This window comes from Alexandromys fortis, unplaced genomic scaffold (assembly GCF_014885135.2).
Source record: "Alexandromys fortis isolate MF-2015 unplaced genomic scaffold, M_Fortis_MF-2015_v1.1 scaffold_84, whole genome shotgun sequence".
NCBI lineage: Eukaryota > Metazoa > Chordata > Mammalia > Rodentia > Cricetidae > Alexandromys > Alexandromys fortis.
In genome coordinates this window covers 1,427,055-1,451,199 of record NW_026068017.1, presented here as the reverse complement: position 1 = coordinate 1,451,199, position 24,145 = coordinate 1,427,055, and the positions used below count along the sequence as shown (strand labels likewise).

Below are 24,145 nucleotides of genomic sequence, written 5' to 3'. Positions count from 1 at the left end.
CTTAAGACGAGGATCCCCAACTAGAATCTTTTGCTATCTGCTGACATTTTCCTGCTGCATTCTGTGGAGATGGAGCCACCAAGTGGCCTAGAGAGATGACACCAAATAGTGTTGCTTACCCAACAGCTCCTCCTACCATGCCTTCTCTCCTGCTACAATTGAGATTTTCATTTGTTTAGTGAATGGAATCCCTTGATCAGGAAACACAGGAAACCCAGTTGATGGTATTGTAATTGAAAGCCATGTTCTCTGCCAGTGGCTGGCTAAAGGAAATGTGACCTGGTTCTACCCAATGAAGTAGAAAGGGGAGTCTCCAGAGCACCTCTGAGAGAGGCTGTGTTTTCCCTAACAAAAGAGAAAGAAGTGCTTTGGCATCATCAGAACCCCCACCCCACCACTCCTGCACCCTTTCTTCATTCCTAGAAGGAACACAAAAGAATTAGATGTGACCCAAGGTTCCAGCAAGAGGACAAAAGTATCTCCCTAAGGATGACAGAGTGAACTATGGAGTCCAAGCCTTTGGCCGTGTAAGTGATCCTTGGGCTGATCTTACCTTTGCACTTCCATTAAGTAAACACCCAAGTGTCCTACAGCCAACGTGCGGTCCACTGCAGTTTCGGTTATTTACAGGCCAAAGCATTCCACATGAATGCAAGCCATACATACTGGCTTACCTCCACACAGCTGTAAGAGATGTCACTCAGCGACAGCCTTAGGTCATCCCTTCCCCTATGGGTCCTGCTCTCCAGATGGTATTTAGTACTAGAGTCCCCCACTGACCCTACCAAACCCTTTCCTCCCCACTGGACGTGCTACTTATCTTTTGGTGCCCTCTTGGGATGCTCTTCTGCCCTGACCTTTCCCACTGCATCAAACACGTGCCCATTCTATACACATCAATCCCTGATTTATTGGTCATACTCGTGGTGACCTGCTCTGGCTCAGTCACAGTGCTGGCTCTACACCCAGCCACAGTGGTGGATGCCAGTCACAAAAAGGCTGTGGAGATCAGCAAGTTGGTAAGGAGGGGCCGTCAATGTGACATGATCATCACTATTCTATCACAGTCTCCTCTGGGAGTGTTAGGGAAAGGACCAGTTCTGTCTGCTTCAGGACTATCCTGAGCCCATCTCAGAGGGGGCAACTGGAAGGCCTCATGGTTAGAGATCTTTCCTGGGTAATCAGGACCTTAATGTAGGCTGGCTTCCAGGCACCTACCTTTCCCTATAAACCCATTAAGGCCAGGTCCTTCATGGCTAGAGGAAGGAGAAAAGGGTTTAGAATGAGAGGCCTCTCTTTGTTGGAACTAGAAGTGCCACCAGCTGGACATAGAACTTGTCCCTTGGCTACTGTAAGCCTTGTTTTTTTCTTCTAGGACAAGTGAGGATCCTAACACCGGCTGTCTCCCCGGGTAACCACAAATGTGGAAGATGATAACTGGTAGATTCACCAGGTCCAGGAAGGGCAGGCACCCAGGAGGTGGACAGAGAGTAACTGTTTATTCATCCACCTCCCTCTGTCTCCTCCACACGGCACAAAATCACAGACCAGTCAGCACGCTGGAACTTTCCACAGCAGGCAGAGTGTTTGACCAGAGTAAGCCTTCAACAGTGCAGTCAGGAGTTCTCCCTCTCACGGAACCAGGCACATACTTGGTTTCTGATGGGGTTTCCTCGGTTCCCCATACTATCTTCTGCCCAGAAAAGATGGCATCCATGGACCTTATCTGCCCACCAGTGTTTCTTTTCAGCAGGGGAGAGAGTGTCACTGAGGGACAAGAGAGAACTTCCTCTCCTGTCTCCCTTTCGTGTGAGGGGTCCTATGGGTTCCCATGGACACCCTGGAGTAATTTCCCATACTGCCAGGTCAGCTGATTTACTCTGGTAGGGTCTGGAACCAACAAGCATCTCTCAGCCGAAGCCACACTGTTGCCACCAGTCCTGGCCACAATGTACAGCCAGCAAGGGAAAGGCCTTCCCAGAGAAGCGCAGACTCCAGCAGAACAGACTAACTGTAGTGGCCCAGAACTTGGAGATGAGTTGTTGAATCTGCTCTGGGTCTAGCCAAGGGGAGGCTTAGGGAGCCCACTTTGACACCAACCCCCAAAGAGACACTGTTGTCCATTCTCAGAGTGTTATCCCAGCTGTACTGGGCTGTCAGGAATAGCATTCCCAGAGGAATCAAACCGAGTTCCCTGGAAAAACAGGGGTTTTCTCAGGAGCCTGGGCCAGAGGGGCTGAGCAGTTTCTGGCCAAGACAATAAAGGGATCTAGGGGTTGAAGGAGACTCAGTGGGGAGCTGGGAAATGGGTTTGAATTGTTAATTAATATGAAACAAGACAAGTAATAAGACAGGTCAGCCAAGGGTGAGCAGGAATGTTGTGATGTTAGCACCTCAGGCTGCTCAGCCTTTGGTGATGGCTCCACGTAGGGTCCAAGTCTTCAGGAGGCTTTGACTCCAACTCTCACTCTGGCAGTGAGAAGCTGTTTAAGATCAGAGTTCTGCTGTAGATAGGAAGTCCCCTCAGAGTGACAGAGATGATCCGGGGCATCCTGAAGGGGCACAGGGGCTTAGCTCTCATCCTCCTGATCTGAGCCCCATGTGGACACCATGGGGACAAACCCGTGAGAACCAGAGCCCAGCATGGGACCAGCAGTCTTTCAAAGTCACATGGTGCAAGATCTTGAGTCCTGGTCCCTGTTTCCTGCCTGTCCCAGAGGAGATAGCAGGGTCCTAGGAAAGATGGCCCCCATGACCTCCCAAAGGGCCTCACTTCTCTTCTGAGCCTATCTTTCTGTCCCCTGCTGCCGTCTCTGAATCTGAGCCTAGAGAAAGAGGTGGCTAGTTGGCTAGATCTTCTTGGGGTGTTGGCATCATGGGATCACACGCGGGTCTGAGCACCAGAGTTCTGTGCAAGGTGTGCCGGAAGGTCCATAGTCCTCAAAAGGGTGGGGGGTCGATACTTGTGTTCCTATGGCTCTTCCTAAGTGTTAATTCTTGTCTAATTAGCCCAGTCAGGGAAATCATCCAAGTTGAATATGGTTCGTCCCCAGGTGTTGACTGACAGGAACACACTCGCGATTCCAATGCAGTTCATTATAAATCCTGTTTTTACCTACAGAATAAAACAGGATCAGTCGGCAACTCAGGTCTTGTCTGGACCCCGTGTTCCTGCATTCTGGGCCCCTCTCATTCCCAGACAATGCAATCCAAGCGTCATTGGTGCTGAAGGAATCCCTGGAAAGGAGTCAGCTCAGGTGGGTTCCCTACATGGCGTTGGGAAGTGACTTCAGAGACATGACGTGAGACATCCGCCACTCCTTGTGACCCTCCAGCTCCTTCTGCCACCCAGGTTGCATGCGTTCCTAACTATCATGAGTCATCACCCCAAAGCCCTAGCGCAGACTTTATGCTGGGACTCAGAATCAGATTTGCAGCTTGTGGTTTCTGAGATTCATGTGCTTAAAGAAAGCTCAGGAGGAAACCTGGAATGCTCCAGGTAAGGACCAGTCTGACTCCCCAGCTCACCTATTATTCACTCTTACCCAGTCCAGAGCCACAGAGTAACTCTTCCCCCATCAGAGGTGAGAAAGCCAAACCTGGCTCGAAATGCTCTGCCTCTAACCGTGTTTGCTTCCAAGGCATCATTGACTCCTCAGCAAATGGGCTCCCCATCATACATCCCATCTCCAGACACCCCACAAGCCTCTCTGACTACCAACCCCCCCTCCTGGATGTCTGTAGGGTTCTTGCTGCTTGTGAATTCTGCTGTCATGTGAGGACCCACTCCATCCCTTCCAAGTGTTCATCCAGGCTTTCCCTGGGACCCACAAGTTTCTCCAGATAGCACCTTCCATGGGACAGAACTGATAAGAAATAGCATATCATTTCAATAAATAAGAAAGGCTACACCATAAATGAAAATGCCAAATATAAGTCTAGGTGTTCTGTGGCATTCTTAGATCACATGAGATCCTTCTGTTATCCTTTCCTTGTGTGTGTGCAGGTGTACTCGCTCATGCTTGCATGTATGGGGACCAGAAGCTGGTGTTGAGTGTTGCCTCTATAGTTCTCCACCTTTGAATGTTTTTGAGATTTATTTTATGTGTCTGAGTGTTTTACCTGCATGTGTGCATGTGTGCATGTGTGCAATGTGCATGCCTGGTGGCTATAAGCCACTATGTGGGCATTGGGAACTGGACCTGGGTCCTCTGTAAGAACAGTGAGTGCTCTTAACCACTAAGCCATCTCTCCAACCCTTTGCATCATGAAGCTGAATTTCACTGATTTGGCTATACTGGCTGGCCAAGGAGCCTCCGAGATCCTTCTTTTTTCACCGCCTGAGTCCTGGGATTACAGACAAGCACTAACCATGCCTGGCTTTTTGTGTGAGTGCTGAGGATCCAGACTCGGGTCTTCGTGCTCACACAGCAAGCATTTTACTAACTGAGCCATCTCCCCAGCCCCATATGTCATCCTCTTGAAACTCATGCAGCATTCATAAGCAGGACATCCCTTATACCAATAACATCCAACAGGAGCAAATAAAAGGGGCTGTTACCATGTCAACAATTTTGAGGTGTCCATAGGAAAACACGATGGCATTAGGCGGGGTGGCCACAGGCAACATGAAGGCAAGAGACGCACTCATGGTACAGGGAATCATGACGTAGAGCGGATGGATGCCGATGGACTGAGCCTGGAGAGACACACAACCCGGCAACTCACGGCACAGAACACGCACAAGCCCCCCGGACATACTTCAGAAGCATTCCCTGAGGCCTGGCTTACGTTCCAACCTTCACAACTGTGTCTGGCTAGTCCCGATGAACTTTGTACTTCTCTACATGATAACTCCTGGCCACAAAAGGCTGAGCTCAGAGACTACCTCCCTTAAAGGCCTTCCCAGTGCCCCTCAATTTAGTGCATTGGTTTTACGGTGGGGGGAGCACTTGCTGTGAGCCAGAGGCCATACTGGACCTCTAGACTACACTGAACCTTAAAATGTCCCGTGAACCATCTGCTTGCCTTGTAACCTACAAGTGTTTCCGTGGGATTGCTCTGTACTGGGAACCTGGTACCCACCTCTTTCATTTTACATTTTAAAATTCTACTACGTCTATGAGCACAGAGTTGGCCTTCATCGTATATTTACTGAATAAATAAATAACGTAATTTTAACAGCTATCAGAGGGACTCTTTATCATGTATATTGCCATGTATAAACATACCTACAGAAATCTCACTGTAATGATTTAACATCAAAACACAGGCAGCTGTCTCCATGGCCGGCAAAAGCAGGATGGTGTGTACAAACAGTGTGTACAAACTGTGTACAAACATCCGAATGCTCACCGCTTTCACTGTGGATGTCCAGGCAAGAGCATGAAAGACCTTAATGGTGAGCCTCTTCCTTTTTTGAGATTTTTTTTTACTTTATGTAGATGAGTGTGTCTGAACGTATGTGTATGTGTGAGATGTGCAAGTAGTGCCTGAGGATGCCAGAAGAGGGCGTCAGATCCCCAGGGACTGGAGTTACAGATGGTTGTAAGCCTCCATGTGGGTGCTGGGAACTGAACTTAGGTCCTATAATAATAAGAATAATCAATGCGCTTAACCACTGATCTATCTTTCCAGTCCAATAGAAAGGGCTTATTTTCAAAAGCCCCAGCTACCTCCTTAGGTCAAAGCCTGCATTTGCCTAGCTGGGGCTGTTTGTGCTCACAGGGTTCACAGGAGACGATAAAGTCAGAGCATTTGTGGAAGAGAGGAGCATCCCCATTGCGTGCCCAGCACCAAAAGACCCTCCTTCTGCCATTTCTGCTCTTTCCTCCCTGTCCTCCTTAACCTGTCTTCTTCCTCCTCCCCTTCTCCTCTCCAGTCCTCTTGTCTTTCCTTGTCTTCTTTTTCCTCCTCTTTCCCTACCTCTCCCTTCTCCATTTCCTTCACCCTCACCTGGGCAGCCTGCTTAGGGAAGGAGACAGTTCCCTTGCTACTTTAAACACTTCTCTCTTCCCCATGAATCAAAGGAAAAAAACATTCAGATTTGGTTTTTGGAACTGGATTTCCCAGGCTGCTTGGATGAAAATTGGCCAACTTTGTCACTGGACTCAGATCTTCTGGGAATCTGTCTCTGAGCTCGGACTAACCACATTCTTTCCCTGTTACTCTCCAGGGTGGGCTTTGATGGCTCCCTTGCTCGGGTTCTCTGTGGTTCATGTATGGTTAGGGGACTGTCAGCACACCTTTAGAACAGGGCTCAGGTCTTCTGGCTTTTCCTGAACTCGCTGAGGTCAGTACAACTTTTAATGACTGACAGAGGGAATGTAAAAACACGACAGCCCATTTCCCTATAGGCTTTGCTTCCTCCTCAGTTCCCAGCCCACAGCTGAACTTTCCTGTAAATACTGGATTCAACCTCCATCCTCCCTTCCTCTATCACCTCCATTCTCTGCCTCAGATCCCAGCGACCCCTCTCTTCCTGGGAAGTCTTCAGGCATGCCCTCTCCTCCTCTTGGCAGAAAGCCCTATCCAATCCTCCCACTCTCGAGTCCCACAGCCCCTGGGCTTCTTTCTGTGGTCTTAGTCAGGGATATCTGCCCTCTTCTCATCATCCTGAAAAGTAACTCAGGTAGTTAGATTAATATAGTAGTTGTGTTGTTGGTGGTGGTGATGGGGTAGGTGTGTGTGTGTGTGTGTGTGTGTGTGTGTGTGTGTAACTGGAGATTGCATCCAGGACCTTGCACACACCAGACAAGTGCTTTACCACTTCAACTATATCCCTAGTTTGGCTTTTGTTTTTAGGGTTTTTATTTATTTATTTTTGGTTAATTTTTGAGACAGGGTCTCACTAAGTCACCTTGGACCTACAACCATCTTTCCTCCCTCTCCCAAACCATCTGGCTCACTGATACAATGAAGTTTGAGTGTCTCGTCCTTGGGCAGTGGTAAAGAATTTTAAAAGAGGGGGGGGGAGACAATGCAGTGAGAGAGGTCTTCAGGACCAGGGTCACTAAGTGTGCACAAGACCACAGCAGAGCCAGGACCACATCTGGGTCTTCAAGGCTGGTGTGGCTTCGGATCCTAATTTTCCTGCTTCGCTAGAGACTCGGGAAATGGTCCTGGGTTCACAACTTCCCATGGAATGTTCTGCCCTTCTCAGGCAGAGTTACTTACCATGGAGGCAAAGATAGGCAGGAACAGCATAGTGGTAGCCACATTACTTGTGCACTCTGTTATCGTAGCCACGAGACAGGACAAGACGAAGGTAATGGCGGCAGGTCTCACTGAGCTCAAGGGCTCCATCTGCCTTGCCATCCACTCGGAGAGCCCAGAGACCTGGGAAACACAGAGTGTTATCATTTCGGGGCTCCTGGCTTACAATACCTCGGGGTCCAGGGAGCTCAGTTCACCCCATGTCCAATTCTCCCATGTGCACATAAGTAATCTGATACATCCCTATAATTTTCATCCTCCCCAACCTTTTGGTTCCTACAGGTTTGCTTGTGGCTCAGCTGATCTATTAACTAGATTCAAACATCAGATGTTATCTGAAAATTCCTGTCCAAATGTCCTGTGAGCACATCAGGCTCAACAGGGCCCAATCTAGGTTCCTCTTCTTCGGTCCTGAATCAGCTTCTTCTTCTGGGATCCCTAGCTAGTGAATGGATCCATTTGCCACTGCTGCTGGGAGTCATAGTGAAGGGTTCATGACCTGCTGATTCCTGGTACTCAGCCACAAGTCACCCTAGATGGCTCACACCCAACTTCTCCCCTCAGTCTTCCACATGCTCTAGGCTTGGAAGAATGATCTGGGCCACTGAGGATTTAGCCTTGGCACTCTTGGATGGGATGACAAGATCAAGAAGCCAGATGAGAGGCCAAGGGCGGAGCCTTCGAAATGATCACAGGTATGGGAGAACTGAAGAAGCGCCAGCAGAGGAGGCTGAGGAGGAACAACGGAAGAAGGAAGGCAGAAGAAAGAAGTATGCTGGAGATGACATGGTGGCAAGGGTCAAGGATAAAGCGGCCAAGTTCAGAGGAGGTGTGAGATAAAGACCGAGAGCCCACTGGTTCTTCTCTAGTCCTGTTGGCTTCAGATCGCCACCCCACACTCAGGATGGCTGCTCTCAAGTGTACATCTGAGTCAACTCATTCCTGGCTGTTTTCCTTTGCCTGCTCTCCTGAAACCAGAGCCTTAGAATGCAGGCTTCTGCTGGCCTCTCCAACCTCAGTGCCGCAACCAGGTCCCTCTTTCCTCTTATGTCACTTCCTTCCCAAAATGCTCTTGTAGATGCACCTAAGTCTCTAGGCCTTGAAGTCTTCAAAAACAGATACTATGTCTCAATGTCCTCCATAACTTCTGTGCCCGTTCTATCACTAGGAACATACTAGGAAATTTTGATAGGTGAGAGAAAATGCCTGATGGAGAAACAAATTAGTGAGTGGAGGAATGGTGGAGAGAGAAGTAACTAGACTGGTGGATTTGTTCATCTGAAACATGTATTAACTTATATAAATATATAATCTATATACCAGGCTGTGGATATCCCCAGCACTAAAGAAATGGCATGCATGTATTCACTGTGCACCAGGATTTGTCCTAGATGCTAAGCAAACCGCAATACAGACCAAGTCTATCTGTTACATTATGTTTCTGGATGGATGGGAAGATGGCTGGATATGTTGAGTGGATGTATACATGGATACGAAGGAAGGAAGGAAGGAAGAATTAAGAAGAAAATAAGGAGGAAGGAAAGAAGAAAGGAAGAGTGAATGAGTGCGATGGGATGAATAGAAGGAGAGGAATGGAGAGAAAGGAGAAGAAAAGGAGGGAGGAAGAGAGAGAGAGGATGGGATGGATGGATGGATTGGATGGATGGGTGGATGGATGGGTGGGTGGGTGGATGGATGGATGGATGGGTGGNGGATGGATGGATGGGTGGGTGGATGGATGGATGGATGGATGGATGGGTGGGTGGGTGGGTGGATGGATGGATGGACAGATGGACGGACGGACGGACGGGTGGGTGGGTGGGTGGATGGATGGATGGATGGATGGATGGGTGGATGATAGCAGCCCTAAGCTAGCTCAGCTCCTTCTGCTCTAGAGATAAACTGCATTTTCCCTTAAAAGCTGATCTTCTCCTATGCTGCTAAGTACTTAGCTAGAGAGAGGTTTTGAAATTCTGAAGCCATGTCAACAAGGAGTTCAGCAAGTGGAGGACCCAAAGGACATGGTGAGAACACTCAGGAAAATTCGAGAGATTTTCCTAGGATTCATCAAGGCTAGCGCGTCCTCAGTTTCTCCTGCTTCTCTGCTTCCCCCTTCAGGACACTGTTCATGGTGACAGCACAGAGTCCCATGCTTAAAGAATATGCAACTCTGTGGTGGGGACAGATAGCCCAGGGATGGGAGGGGTGGATGGTGGCGTTGGCCACCTCTCAGTAGAGTTCAAGGGCCACCTAGAGCTGGACAGATACCTCACATCCTTTTGCCATAGCGAATCCTCCCCCTAAGAGCAGCACTACGTTCCAGGGCACTTTCTCTTGGGTGAACTTCCAATCCAGCAGTGGTGGGGGGTAGAATGGAGTTTTCATTTCTGTGAAGAAAAAGAACATACATGAACATGTGTGCACACATGCATTAGAAAGCAAGAGATGTAATCAGAAGAAATAGACCAGTAAAGATAATGGGGTACCAGTGCATACCTGCAGTTAGCTAAAATTTGCCACAATTGCTGTACCTCTTGCTGGGAGGATTTGGCTATATTCTTGGCTGAGGACATGGTAAGTCAGAACCACCTTTTTGAAAAGCCATTTGGTCATATATTATTAAAAACTGTTAAGTATTTAAGGGCATCTCCATTCTTTTACCTTGACTGTAGCACTGCTAGGAATTTAGCCTCAAGAAACACCTTCAAAGAAAAAGCCATTTCCAGAATATTTAACTTACAATGAAAAGTTCAGGGTTGTTGAGTTGGCTTAGGGAGAATAAAGATACTTCTCACCAAGCCGGAACCAACTCCCAAGAGACCTCCACACATGCACATTGGCGCTCTCTCTCTCTCTCTCTCTCTCTCTCTCTCTCTCTCTCTCTCTCTCTCTCTCTCTCTCTCACACACACACACACACACACACACACACACACACACGCACACGGGGATGGGGAGTAACTTAAAAATTTTAAAGAAAAAAAATGCCAAAATACTCCACAGCGGGTGGCTACAGGGTCCCTCTATGTGATAAAGTGTTGAAGAAGGTCAATTTGGTAGCTATAGCATAGTGGGAACATTTCCAGTGAAATTCCAAGCCAATAAAAAGCAAAACAGCAAAGGGGCAGGGTTCCAGCTGTGTGTGCTTAGATGCCAACTTTATAGTATATATGCATATCACAAAAACAGGAAGGAAAAATATTAACATCGTTATGGAGAATTTGAAACCCTTTCTGTGCCTGTTATGATATATAAATAAGATTTCAGGTATTGAAATGCAAAAAGAAAATCTACAGATCTTAAAGATCTCCATTTCCCTAGGCTTTGTAACATAATCAGTCATGTTCAGCAGGACAGAATTCTCTGCCCACTAGACTCAGGGACCATCCCATAGGTTCTCTATGCTCTCAGGACCCCAATTATGATGGCTGTAAAGTCATGAGAGAAGCCTTACCTTCCTCAGTCTGGCTGCTGAAGTTGAACTTGGGCTTCTGTGAAGGTACAATGAAAAGCAAGATGGCCACAAAGATGGCCACTGTGGCATCAGTGACATAACTATGTAGGGAAGCACACGTAGGAACTCAGTGACAGACATACGACAAATTTGCCCCGACCTACAGTTCTGTGTCTAAATGCTCCTTTAGGCGGAAATGGGCTCTGTTAGGTATGAAAACCAGAGGCCCCAAAAGCAAGGTTAGGAGTGGGTGGGAGACTGAGTCTGGCTAGAACCAACACCCTGAAAAACTTGACTACCAACTTGGGGTGATCACCCACCTCCCAGAGTCTCATTCCCTGTCCCCCCCCCCCCATCAGCCTACACTGCGTCATAAGTGAACTTCCTCATTTCCTAACCAGGAGGTTTAGACTTCTGGATTCACTGGAGTTCACGGACTCCTTGGCTAAGCCGAGTAACCGAGATGGAGTAGCCAGCTGCAGGCAGCCACCTCCCGGCTCGCATCTTCTGCCTTTGCCAGGATAGTCATGCCTCAACCTCTCTTACATGCGGTCCACCAAAGCCAGGGAGAATCCACATGTGCTCCACCCACTAAGTTTGCAAGTAACCTTGCTGCGTCTTAGAGAGGTTCTGAAGAAAGATAAGAAAGTAAGACGGCAGAAACCACGGCTCTAAGGGACCTACTCCAGCCCGATAAACTATACCAGGGCTCTGGCCACCCTGCTAACCAAGCATTTTTAGTTCAGCCCTCTGAGGGACATGCGAGAGGCACAAAAACAAAGGCACCTGCAACTTTCACCATCAAGATTGACAGAAGAAGAACGAAGCCCACAGGATGTCCCTCTAAAGCCCAGCTCCAGAACATAGGGCCCAAGGTGCACCCCCCTGTTGCTGCCTGTTACTGAGAGCAGCGGCATTTAGACAGCAGATCCTAAACTAAGGCCTTCCTCTACAACGACTTACTTGGTTTTTCCACTGGCCCAGGCAATGGACAGCCAGCCAGGCATGAAGCCAGGGTCTCGGGAGAACCAGAGGATGATGAGCAGAACGAAACAGAAGAGCACATTGCATTCGGCGTAGGACAAGGGCCCCAGCTTCCTGTACTCCTCCTGCAGCACCTTGCAGGCAACCTTCTCGTTGCTCCTCTTCTTCTTTAGCCCACAGCAGATGCAAGATGCTTTAAGTCTAGACCACGTAAGGATGAGAGGCTAGCAGGGCAGATGGCATGACTAAGGGGCAGCTGAGCTAGAGTCTGGCCTCGCTAGCTCACGGCAGAATGCTGGGTCCTGAGGGGCCCAGCCCTCCCTCTTTCCTCCTCTGATTTTCATCTGCTTCCCCCATCCTCCCAGATCATCTCAGGGAGAGACCCTTGGAAGGTAGAGGCTGAAGACCCAGAGCACAACCCCAGGAACACCTCCAAAGCTGGGGGTGAGGTGGCACCAAGGGAGTGTAGCGCCACCGCAGCCAGGTCAGAGGGGCAGCAGTAGACGGAAAGGAGAGGTTACAAGGATGAGTGGGGGGATAGTGTTAATCGTGTTCCTTAGCAGGGCTGATGGTGCTGTTAGCAGAGGGAAGACTGACTGTGCTCCAGAGTCCCCAGGGAGAGGGATAGGGGAAGCTCTATAGCCTGCAGGATCTCACAGCATTCACACACGACCCCCAAGCTTTCCTCTTCCCACCACAGCCTGGAACTGCCTTCCACAGTGCTGGGATCTTGCCCCCATCATGAACAGTTCCGGAAGGTAAGAGAAAGGAGAGGGCCCTAACAGAATTGGCCAGATGGGTGTAGACCAGACAGGGTATAGGTAAAGGTGTAGGATTAAGGACTCAGGAGACCATGGTAGGCAGCAGCTACGGCTGAGACAGGAAGGAAGTCAGCCTAGGCTCTACTTTGGGATGGTCCCTTCAGGGTGTTCTGTTGGCAGATGGGCCTGCCAGAGTGGCTTACGCGGCCTCCCCTGGGGAGGTGCTGGCTTGAAGTGGCTGGAAGGAGGGGAATTTTTGGAGAAAGGCGATTGGCCTGCATGGAGCGGGTAACTGGGGCCAGTAAAGAATAAAAGGCAAGCCCCAGGTTCTTCTCAGTGGGTGTGTTCCACAGATGTCCCACCTCTGTTGGTCTCAAAGCAGTAGAGCAAAGCCAAGAGCATTGTCCCTGGGGAGCTCTCCCCTCCAGAACCCTTCCAGGGCCCAGCACAAAATTCACTGGAGGGTTGGGTTGAAGGAAAGCGTTTGGTGCCCACAGCCATGTTGGATGTGAACCACCTTTGAGGGCAATGTCAGTAGCAGGGGCATGGCTGACCCCTAAGGACACTAGGTCATCAGGACTTAAGGCAGCAGTGAGACCCCTGTGTCTGCAGAAGCAGCTGGAACCTCCATGCCGAACTGGGGAAGGCCTCCCTTAGAAGGCCCTCAAGGGTGGGGATGGCTCTGCTGTCACGGGTGGGGACCTCTCTGCCATCACTGGCCCCAGAGTCTATGCTCTTCCAAGCACGGACCTGCCACTACTTGCCGTCTAGAGACTTCAGGGTTGTTCTGAGGACTCCTATATTCCAGGATAAGGGGTGGGCCTGGCATGGGACAGGCAGTGAGAAGCCTGGGCCTAGCTGGTGCTGATGAAACGTTCCTGGTTCACAGACTGTGCGGCCATGCAGAGTGTTCCGTCTTCTGATGCCGGCCCCCACCGGGGTGACACTAAACCTCCTGACGCTTGTTCAGTTTAACTGGGCACCTTTTCCTCTGGGCTCATTTCCTCTGGTGGCCACTGGCTCCTGTGGACAGCCTGGAGTTGGGTTAGGGACCACAGTGTCCTTGTGCAGAAGAATGGCCTCCTTATGGTGCATCACAGTGAACTGGGTATGCTCCAGAGCCACAGAGAGCCAGAGGATGCCTGGGTCCACCGTGCCCGCTGGGTGGGCACCAGAGGGAAGAGCTCTCAGAAGGGACACTTGTCCCGTTCTCTGCTGAGGCTGGCTGGGATGCTTGAGTGGAAGCCAGCTGTAACAGGCCACGTCACTCTTAGTGGTCCTGGGTGAAGGTCGGTCACTGCCCTTTAACTCAAGCAAGACAAGCTTTCTCCCAAGAACTTAGTACAGCTACCCATCTTCAGACGAGAATCCTAAAGCTTGATCAAGACACAAGGGACAGTAGAGGCACCTTCTTTGACTGCGAAACTTGATTCTTGTCTTCACCAGACCTGGTCCAGGAGGCCACAGATGTGTGGGGAGATCACCAGGCAGGGTGTGGCCTAAGACAACGGACCACTGCCATTTCTGCTGAGCTGTTTGTTCTCTGCCTTATGGGTCTGGAATAAAAACTAGGCTACGTGTGAGCCAGGCCACACTTGGTGTCTGAGTTAGAGTGGCATGTCAAGGAGGCCTGGGGTAGAAGAAAGGCCTGCTTCTCTACTGCCTGCAGCCAGAAGTCCTGATATATTCATGACAGGTGCTGTTCAGACTTCTCATGCCCCTTGAGAGCAACAGAAGCTGTATAGAGCTGGATGGAACCATAGCTGGGTTGTCCCTAAGCTTTCAGGGCCCTGGCGTCCCTGTTAGTGGCTAGCTGGGAGACTGGTGGTGCTCTGAGAGTCTCGATGCCCAGCCAGCTCCCTCTACATACTTAACCTTCTGGCTTTAGGTTAAACGGCCATAGGTAGTCCTAACACCAGGAGAGCAACCCTTGGCACGACCTCTGGAGTTGACTTACCGGACTCCAGTCTCAAGCCTACCACTTCCGTGCTGTACAGCGTGGCATGGGTTGTATAACCTCCCCAGTTGTTGTATCTGTATATTGGCAATAACTGTACTAGCACTTACTACCCAGGTTGCTGAGAAGATTATTCCTTCATAAATGTTTAGTACTTAAAATAGTGCCTGACATGCTATGTGTCTCTCTTTCTCTTTTCTTCCTCCTCTTTCTTTCTCCTTCCTTCCTTCTTTTGTTTTGTCAGTGCTGATGATGGAATCCAGAGCCTTGTACCATGCAAGTACTCTGGGCCCTTGGGATTTTTGTCTGTTTGTTACATTTATCTGTGTGTGTGCATGTGTATGTGTGTATGTGTGTGTGCATGTGTATGTGTGCATGTGTGTGCATGTGTGTATGCATGTGTATGTGTGTATGTGCGCATGTGTGTATGCATGTGTATGTGTGTATGTGCGCATGTGTGTATGCATGTGTATGTGTGTATGTGCGCATGTGTGTATGCATGTGTATGTGTGTATGTGCACATGTGTGTATGTGCGCATGTGTGTATGTGCGCATGTGTGTATGTGCGCATGTGTGTATGTGCGTGTGCACATGCTACAGCACACGTATGGAGGACAGAGGACAACTTGTAGGATCAGTTCTCTCCCACCATGTGGGTATGGGGAATGGAACTCAGATCATCAGGCTTGACAGCAAGTGCCTTTATCCACTGACCCCCTGGGCCATTGCTGGCCCTGTGTTTTCATCTTTGAGACAAGATCTAACTATGTAGTCCAGGCTAGTCTGGAACTCACGATTCTCCTATGTCAGACTCCTGAAGGCCTGGATTACAGGCTTGTCCACTACACCTGATAGTGACTTTAACTCCTTTGCTTCACGAGGCAACACAGATGTCAACCTGTAGCAGGTTCAAGGGACCCTCTGGATCAGCCCACTGGATGGATATGAGTGAATAGCAGCAGGACTTAGTCTGGGTGCATATTCAAGGGGCTGAGCGGAGAGGGCTGCTGTCAGTGCTTCCCTTTGGAGGCAGGGGAGTCTGGACATGGGGGGGGTTGGTTGGAGGGGAACCCTGCTCGATGCTAGTAAGTGATGATGCAATTGCTCTGAATTTCATGGAAATGGTTCCTCTTTCAGAAGAAAATAGATTTTTTTTTTCAAATGCCCTATTTCCCCAATGAAGTCACAGGTTCCTAGGCCTTTTGTCCTTTCTACCAAGTCTCCTCTGTGGAGTCATAGATACCTATCTTTTTCTGGGTCAAAGCTCCTTGGTAACTCCTCACTTTCTTCCCTCCCAGGGTGACATAGTCACCTTAGTGCCACTGGTAAATTTATGTCCTTTAAAACAACAACTTAGCTAGGCACAGGGGGAAGCAGAGTCAGGCAGATCTCCCGGACAGCCAGGGCTGCACAGAGAAACCCTGTGTCGGGGGTGGAGGCATAGCTCTCTGTCAGTCTCATGTCATCGTTTCCCTCCAAAGTCTGACTGCATCAGAGGTGACTCTGGGTGAACTTGACAGTGCTGGGAATAGGAACGTAAACTTTGCAGGCTTGGCACATTGCTGAGAACACCACAGGCATGCAGCGAAGGTCTGAGCTCAGACTGACTCAGACTGTGTAAAGAGGACTCCTGGACCCCTGTGGCCAAGGTGATGTGCCCAGCTGTGTTGGCTGGGCATGTGGAGACAGCCTTCTCTTTCGATTACCTTAATCTACATAGGTGGCACACCTGTTCTTGCTCCCTGGGCCAGGAGACATGTAGGAGTCAGAGGGGCCCTGGTCCACAGCCAAGGGAAGAGGTGGCCCTGGAGCACGAGGACAGGTGTGAAAGCATAGCACTGTGATACACCCAGTGGTGGCTCGGAGGAACAGAAGAGGGGGAAAGCTGGTAAAGGGGCAGCCCTTGAGCTGGCTTTCAGTGCTGGGGAGGTGAGCAGGCAGAAGGTAGGAAGTGTCCCTCTGGGCTGAAGGAACAACACACGCAGAGGTCCAACAAGCCTCCAGACCTGATGAGGATGCGAGAGCAAGCCAGCAGGTCAGGCTGGAGAAACAGTGCCTGGCGAGAGAACTTTGAAGGCTGAGGGCTTGGTACAGGGGTCTGGCACCCTCAATGCTAGCCTGAGAGCAGCCCACACTTACTTGGGTCTCATGTAAAAGCACTGGAGCCATAGCCAGGCCAGCACCAGCATCACCAGCATGTTGGGTAAGGCAAATCCAAACCAAGATGCAAAATTCATGGCGTCTTTACTTTCAGGAAACAATCTGAAATGAGAAACGCTGGTCTGTACCTCCATGGCCATGCTGAGCTGTGGGGAGCTGGTCAGGCAGATGAACCCCGAGAGATGGATGGGTCTGACCACTGGCCACGTGAGCCTGGGGTCCAGACATCAGAGTCCATCATTGTCTGGGACCCCAGAACATGGACTCAGCAGGAGATAAGACTGAAGAATGAATGACTAGGGACACTTCTGTGGGTACAGACCCTGCTGAATGTCTCATGCAAGCACAGCCCAAGTCCCCGGGAAAGCACACCTTTGCTACTCACGCACCCTAGTTATTGATTCTCAAGGTTTTGAGTTAGTCTGGCTGCTGTCCTGGCTGCCACTCTCTCCTTCAGACCTCAGTTCCAGTGCCAGCTGCCCTTCCAGCCCCTGTCCAGAGCTCCTCCTTTTTGTTCCTTACCATTATAATTTGTACACACTCCAATTAACACATTTATTTGCCAGCTGCCTGAAGATCCCTGTAGCTGGCACCCCCAGCAGACCATGAAAAGCCTATGATGGAGCCCAGACTTCTTTCCCCTCCATGATCTACCAAGCCCACCCTGCACAGGACAGAGCCCACGCATGGGATCCTCACAGCTTATGTCCCTTTGCAGTCAAAGATGGACGCTTCTGAGCTACTCTTGTAGTGCTCCCGAGGTCTCGAGGGGAACTATGGTGAAGGAGACTGCAAAGCCCCTACTCTCTGTGCCATCTGCAGACCCTGAAGATCACAGGACCCTGGCCATGATCAGCCAATGTAAGTGAGCTGGGAGGGGCTCTTTTAGAGCTGTCTGCTCTCTGTGAATTCAACTCGCTGCCATTTCCTAAGATGTTAGCTCGGAGTCCAGATCACATGCCCTGTCTGAGACAGAAGCCCAGAGTCATTTTAAAGAAGTTGGATTTGTCCCATGGCAGAAAGCAGCCTTGCCTGTGAGCTCTGGGATGTCAGGTCCATTCCCTGGGAAGACTCTTAGTGGGTGCAGGAATGTGGGGACACAGAGACTATATGGGTTCATCTTCCTACCCTACTAGACTGATGGCTCCAGGGCCAAGACAGGAGGAAAAGGGAGCCAGGTAAGCACCTCCAGCCTCAGAAACCCATGGTGATGTCTCCTGAAGGCACAGTCATGACTCACTCCTGCATCTGGCCCAGGAGCACCACGTTGGGTCCCGTCCCGGTCAAGGTGGCCGTACCACCGATGCTGGCTGCATAGCACACACATAGGTTCATAGCCTTGTACATGTTCTTTGTGTCTTCATCCTCCTGCTTCTGCACACTGAGTTCTTCAAATATCACCTGGTTTCCTAGGGTGGACATGGGGCTATTAGCCAAGTCAGTTTTGAGAGTCACCCAGTCATCTGAAGCTCTTTATTCTGCTATTAATGGCCAGGTGCACATGTATTCCTTAGCTCCAGCCCCAAATCACAGTCAGGTCCCATCTGCCTTTCCACACTCCCTTCGCATGGCTTCCCTGGGTATTACCTTCATGTACTTGCCAAGCCCAGAAACTTAAGGCATGTATTTCTATTTCCTGGATCCTTCCTGTGTGCTGTTCAAGCCACTCCCTGCATCCAAGGGTGTCTCAGTCTACCTCCGATGCCTCTCCTCCTAGTGAAAGTCCTCCCTCTCTGAGCTGCCATGCTGCCCAGCCTGCCTAAGGCTTCTCCTTGAGCAGATGACTCGGGTGAGTGTGCCCACTTAGGTTATTCCACTGAGCTCCACAAGAATCAGTGGTCAGAGTGTGCCTGTTCGCTCTCATGTTGCCAGGACCTCCCCCAGGCCCTAGAAACCAGGCAGTAGCCACAGTTCCTGAGTTGCTCCCATGCAGAGTTCTGGGGAAGAATAGGGACTAGGCAGAGGGTGAAGCAGACCCTATCCTGCGTCTTCTAAGTTGTGGGTCTAGTAGGAAGCAAACACCGAGACCTGTGGGAGTGCAGCCAGGGGTGACCTGCTCAAGGAGAGGCAAGAAGAGAGCCCCAATGCAAATAAGAGTAGGAAGGGTGAGGAGCATTGATCAGGTGCTCAAAGATTCCTGAAGGAATTATCAAATGGATAGTCAATGCTTTTTATCGTGGTACCAATTAGGATCTCTGGTTAAATAATTCAGCGTTCTAAGCTTGAGTAAAGGATCTTCCTTTTATATGATAACTAAAACCCAAATACTAATAAGCAAGCTATCTCCCTATTTCTTCCCTCGACGCGTGTTAAAGGAAAGGCATAGGGAGACTGAGAGGAGGGAGGTAGTCATAGCATCTGGTAACAATAGGAAAGGCCACGGTTGCAGTAACTAAGGCAGTGCGTACCTGGAAACTCGCCGGCCTTGTCCTTGTCAGACAGCTCCAGCGTCTCCTGGCAGGTATCCACAGCTACATTTGTGACTACCATTTGCTCCAGCATGGCCTCCAGAATGGGCACCATCATGGCTGTGGTGGCAGTGTTGCTGATCCACATGGACAGGAAGGCCGTGACGGACATAAAGCCCAGCATCAGCCTGCAGAGGAGGGGCAGAGAAGAAGCTGGAGCTACCCTTCCTGCCAACTCCAGACCAGGTGTCCAAACATGCTGTGGCAGTTTGAGCGGCTCTCTTCCCACCCTTGTCTTTCTTCTTCCCTTCCCTCCTTCTTCTTCATGACAGCTAACTTTCATTGTCAGCTTGACTGGGTTAAGGAAAGTCAAGAACACTTACAAATGGACAGACCATGAGATCATGAGGGCTCAGGCGTAATGAACAGAGTAAACCCTCGATGGATTTATAATGTGCTGGCCTCATTGGGAGGTGGTAAGACGTAAGAAGTGGAGCCCATGACCTAGCCAGCCGTGTGGTCGGAGCCCAGTCAGTGGTACAGACATGAGTTTCATCATTTGGAGAAGTCCTTAAGTCCAATCAGAAAGTGGTCGGTTCCTCCCATACCATTGTGTCCCTACAACACCGCAGGGCATATGGTGGATAACAGAAGAATTGAGGGTGAGGAGGATTATTGGGGCTTGTCCTGGTGGTGTATCTTGCCAGGACCTCTGGCTTCTGGCTCCCTCTCTTGTTTCCTGTCTGTTGTAGGGGAATTTCTGCTACCACACACTTCCGCCGCCATGATATTCTGCTCAGGTACAGAAGACCAGCCACAGACTGGTCACCATCCAAAGCTAAAAGCTCAAGTCCATCTTTCTTCCTTTAAGTTCTTCCTTTTAGGAATTTGGTCACAGACATGAGAAAAGTAGCTATAGATTCCCGACTTCCCCTCTTCTCACAGACATTGCTGATGTCTATATACTGCTGGCTGTGGAGTCAGAAGGAGGCCTTGAACTCAGCTGCGGTTCTAGCAAACTCCCATTTAGCAGGGAAGTTTGCCTTAGCAAGACCCAGGGTGTGGTAGAGCAGCCCCACATGAAGTTAGAGTAGCTTTCCGCATAGATCTAGAAGATTCCCACTGTCTTACATAGAGCCTCTCCTCTCCTAAAATTGCAAAGATTAAAGCAGAATCATTCTGTCCAACCCGGAGACCAAGCCTCTCCCTTCCCCTTGAATGTTCGACTCTGTCACACTCCACTCTCCAGGGGCCCCTGTAGAGTCATGTGGCCAGAGAAAGAAGGTGTACTTACCGTGAGGGCTTGGTCCCCACAAAGAGCAGCATTCTCAGGGCAATTCTCTTGTGAAGTTTCCAGCGCTCCACAGCCGAGGCCACAATGAGGCTGCCCACGAACAGCATGTTGGTGTCCTTCATGTACTGGACACACACCTGGAGGGTGGCAGAGGCGTCAGGGTAATCCCTAGTCACACACTACTTCAGTCCAAAGCTGCTACCCAAGTCACCTAGACAGCCGAGCAAGGCAGATGGCGATTTTAAAGGTAGCGTGGGATGGTTTGTCTGCACACTTGTCCTTGAGAGATCCACCACTGAACCTCTAGGCCTTGGGAGTTCAGAGGGGCTCAGAGAAGGGGGTGGGTACAGGGGAGGACCGCGAGCTGCCAGTCCTTGTTCAGCTTACTCACCTGCTTGGAGTCCAGTACCTTCAAAAGGGGGAAGAGCAAGACGGGCATGAGGGAGGTAACAGCCACTGGGATGACGTCGGTGCACCAGTAGACAGCCATGAGGATGATGACGTAGGCACACCTGACAAACTGAAGAGACAGTTCTGAGGCCTGGAAGGCTCCACTCTGTATCCCAGCTTCATAAGGGGCAGAGGGGGGAGGGGGGCGGGATGCCTGTGTGGTGGAGGAGCCTTGGCCCCGGGCAGCGTGGCTCTCCAAGGCTCAGGACATACAGGGCGAGTCAGGCTGTCCCTAAATCTAACCTGTCCCTGCCCCCCTCTTTCCTGCTGTGTTGTCCGAGCACCACAATAAAGCAAACAAATGTTTTCAGAGGAAGATTGCACCCCATAAAGGGCCCAGGACACCTCTCTATCCAATGAAGTAGGGTTTTTCAGGCCCACACACTGACATTTGGGGGGGAGACAAGTCCTCAGTGTGGGGGTCTGTTCTCTAAACAGTGGGATATTTAGCATCACCTTGTCCTCTGTCCAACAGACAGTGGTTGCATTCTCTATAGAGATCAAAAAGCTATCTCCATAATCTCTATACTTCCTGCTGTGGGCAGGAGAGACCGTTGAAGGACTTCAGGGACTGTCATCCGAAAGCTGCCCCAAAATGATGATTTTTTTTTAAATATTTATTTATTATGTATACAATATTCTGTCTGTATGCCTGAAGGCCAGAAGAGGTTTACAGGTGGTTGTGAGCCACCATGTGGTTGCTGGGAATTGAACTCAGGACCTTTGGAAGAGCAGGCAATGCTCTTGACCACTGAGCCATCTCTCCAGCCCAATGATGATTATTTTGAACTGACAGAAGGTAGAAGACAATAGATTCTGGGTGAGATTCTACTCTGAAGCTGTCCGTCTGCTTAACGTTGGGCTCAGCCAATAAGAAGCAGCTGTCTCCGATCCCTTCTCTGAGTCTTCATTAACTAACTCACAAGGCAGTAAGGAAGATGAAGCCCCAGCAGGGCGTGGTGGGGCATGCCTGTGATTCCCGCGTCTAGAAGCTGAGGGAGAAGGCCATTTGTTAAGTCTGAGGTCAGTCTGGCTTACACAGGGAACTGCAGGACATCTGGAACTACAAAGCAAGACTAAACAATAACTACAAAAAGCCACTAGTCACATAAAAGCCAAAAACCGCCAAATCTGTCAACATACCTTAGGGACACTTGTCACATCCCATTGCCCTCCATCTCAGGCACTATTTCATTGTCTGTTCTGTGGGACCCAATGGACTTACCCCTGGCCACTCTTTGTTTCTTTAAACTAACAGGATTGCCCTAAAAATCATTTAGTACTCCCCTAAAACCTCCCACAGTCCAATGGTTTCCCCTCCCCTCTGGAACAGGGTATGTGAGCTTCGGAGTTGCTATGGGCTTATGGGGGAGGGATTCATCTCCTGTGGGTAACAAATCTCTTTCCTCCTTTTTCATCAGTCCATGGTCAGAGAGCCAAGAGGGGCATTCCCTTGCTCCCTCATAGGATAGATGCTGGTTGAAAGCCACAGGGGTGTGCTCCAGGGATGGGTGGTAGTGGAGGTTCCTTCTGGGCATGGGTAATAAAAAGGTATGTTGCAGAGAAGTTTTAAGTAATAATGCTGAAAGCCGGCCTGTGTTGTCATGGTATAGCAATTCTAAACAATGTCATTCACAAGTCTCCTCCCCTCTTCCAATCCTGGTCCCTCTTTGAGCTCATTTCCCATCCTTATCTGTAAATTACAGAGTGTGTGACACCCAGAAACTCCTTTCTTCTCTGAATTCAGACTGTAGATGCCCTGTGACTGTTTTCGCTGCCCCTCGAAGAGGAGGGAACACAGGGCTGACGGCCTCGTCTCCACCCACTAGCAGGAAATCAAGGAGAGGTCTCGTCCCTGAATAATCCATCAACCCACTCGGCACACCCTGATCTAGATTCTCACAGTGTCAGAGAAGCATGCAGAGTAGGAAAGAGAAGTTGGAAAAGTTGGAGGGTGGCCACGCAGGAGAGAGAGCTCAGACGGGAAAGTGCTTCCCATGCAAGCATGGCGACCTGAACTTGGTTTCTAGAACAAATCAAAACCCCAGCTGCGTCACACACGCGTACCAGCACACAGAATGTGCAGACAGGCCAGCCTAGCCTATATGGCCAAATTCAGGCCTCTGAGGATCCGGTCTCAGGAAGCTAAGTAGATGGCAGGTGAGGAGACAAAGCCTGATGTTGATCTCTGCCCTCCCAATACACAAGCACACACAAACGCGCACACACACACATAAACACAAATTCTAGGGAGGAATTAGTCTGGAAAGGCAACAGAAGCTGAGATGGAGGTAGGCACTGGGGTTTAAAAGCTAGCGCCCAGCACAGAGCCTTCACTCACTGAGGGGTTCAGGAAGCACCCCATGCACAGTGGAATCAGCCAGGGCTGAGGGTTCATCAGACAGCACTCACATGTCAGTCACCAAGGGGCGTGTTCTTATCCCTGTGCCCTTAGGTGATTGACACCGTTATTGTCAACTGAGGCAAAGTGATGTGGCTATGACATCATTATGTGATATAATCTGAGCCACAACTGTAGTCCAGTGTTGAATAAAATGACCTGATATTGCTCATTATACATTGCGTAATAAAAATGAAGTAGGCAAAACTCCCCCCCCCCCGTGTGTGTGTGTGTGTGTGTGTGTATGTGTGTGTGTAATAAAGTAGGCAAACTCCCCCCCCTCCGTGTGTGTGTGGGCATGCGTGCATGTAAGACAAGAGACCAATTGATTGGTATTTGGAGAGCTGTCCATCAAGACATTAATAATAGGGCAACCAGGATACCTTATTTTACTTTATACGCGATACTTTATACTTGTGAAAATAAGAGTTTCTTACAAGTTTAACAAAATAAGTGATTAAACTTGTCACCAGTTTTTGTTTTTTTTTTTTTTAATGAGTATTAAAAGCAGAGGAGAACTCGGAGACAGGGTAGGAAAAGTGGATGAGAAAGGAGGCCCGGAAAGGAGCAAGGCAAAAAGAAGAGGATCCCCTGGAGAGGGGCCATGAGCCACTGGGAGTCATCATCGGGTTGAGGCGATGGTGCTCAGGCTGCCCTGGGGTGGGGTCTGGCTGACTTTCTCTCGCTCCTGTGAGTGCTGTGTATCTCTGGGCTTTCTTGCACAATGAAGGTAACATGGTGACTGGGGGCTGGGTGCTCTTTGGTGGTGATCAAAACAGTGGCGCAGAGGGTGAAAACAGAAAGCCAGGGCCGGGGCTCTCGGTACCTAATCCAGTTTGAGGGAAGGTGCTGGGGAGACAGCTTTTGGAAGAAACTTCACTGTGATCTCTCAGTCCTCCAGTCTTCATTCCGAGGGCAATAACACATACACCGCAGATGGGAACCTGATTCCACTATTTATATTCTGTGTGTGTGTGTGTCTCTGTTTCTCTCTGTCTCTCTGTGTCTCTCTCTCTCTCTCTCTCTCTCTCTCTCTCTCTCTCTCTCTCTCTCTCTCTCTCT

General features: G+C 49.9%; 2 protein-coding genes across 5 annotated transcripts in view; one reads left to right on the top strand and one right to left on the bottom strand.

Moving 5' to 3' along the window:
• Nucleotides 1-4,511, top strand: part of CUNH17orf100 (chromosome unknown C17orf100 homolog) — a 29,396-nt gene extending 24,885 nt beyond the window's left edge. For 3 of the 4 annotated variants that reach the window (XM_050162871.1, XM_050162870.1, XM_050162866.1), the window contains one exon: nt 3,122-4,511. The gene's annotated coding sequence lies outside the window, so the exon portion shown is untranslated. The remainder of the gene's footprint in view (nt 1-3,121) is intronic. The other variant, XM_050162867.1, reaches the window with a different exon arrangement.
• Slc13a5 (solute carrier family 13 member 5) overlaps nt 1,737-24,145 on the bottom strand; it is a 24,068-nt gene continuing 1,659 nt past the window's right edge. Inside the window, exons 2-12 of the mRNA XM_050162857.1 lie at nt 20,624-20,752; nt 20,233-20,369; nt 18,939-19,126; nt 17,771-17,939; nt 16,510-16,632; nt 11,632-11,853; nt 10,669-10,769; nt 9,484-9,602; nt 7,177-7,338; nt 4,562-4,699; nt 1,737-3,115 (exon numbers count right to left, since the gene is read on the bottom strand). Of these exons, the coding sequence (XP_050018814.1) occupies nt 3,002-3,115; nt 4,562-4,699; nt 7,177-7,338; nt 9,484-9,602; nt 10,669-10,769; nt 11,632-11,853; nt 16,510-16,632; nt 17,771-17,939; nt 18,939-19,126; nt 20,233-20,369; nt 20,624-20,752 (1,602 nt within the window). The 3' untranslated portion in view covers nt 1,737-3,001. The remainder of the gene's footprint in view (nt 3,116-4,561; nt 4,700-7,176; nt 7,339-9,483; nt 9,603-10,668; nt 10,770-11,631; nt 11,854-16,509; nt 16,633-17,770; nt 17,940-18,938; nt 19,127-20,232; nt 20,370-20,623; nt 20,753-24,145) is intronic.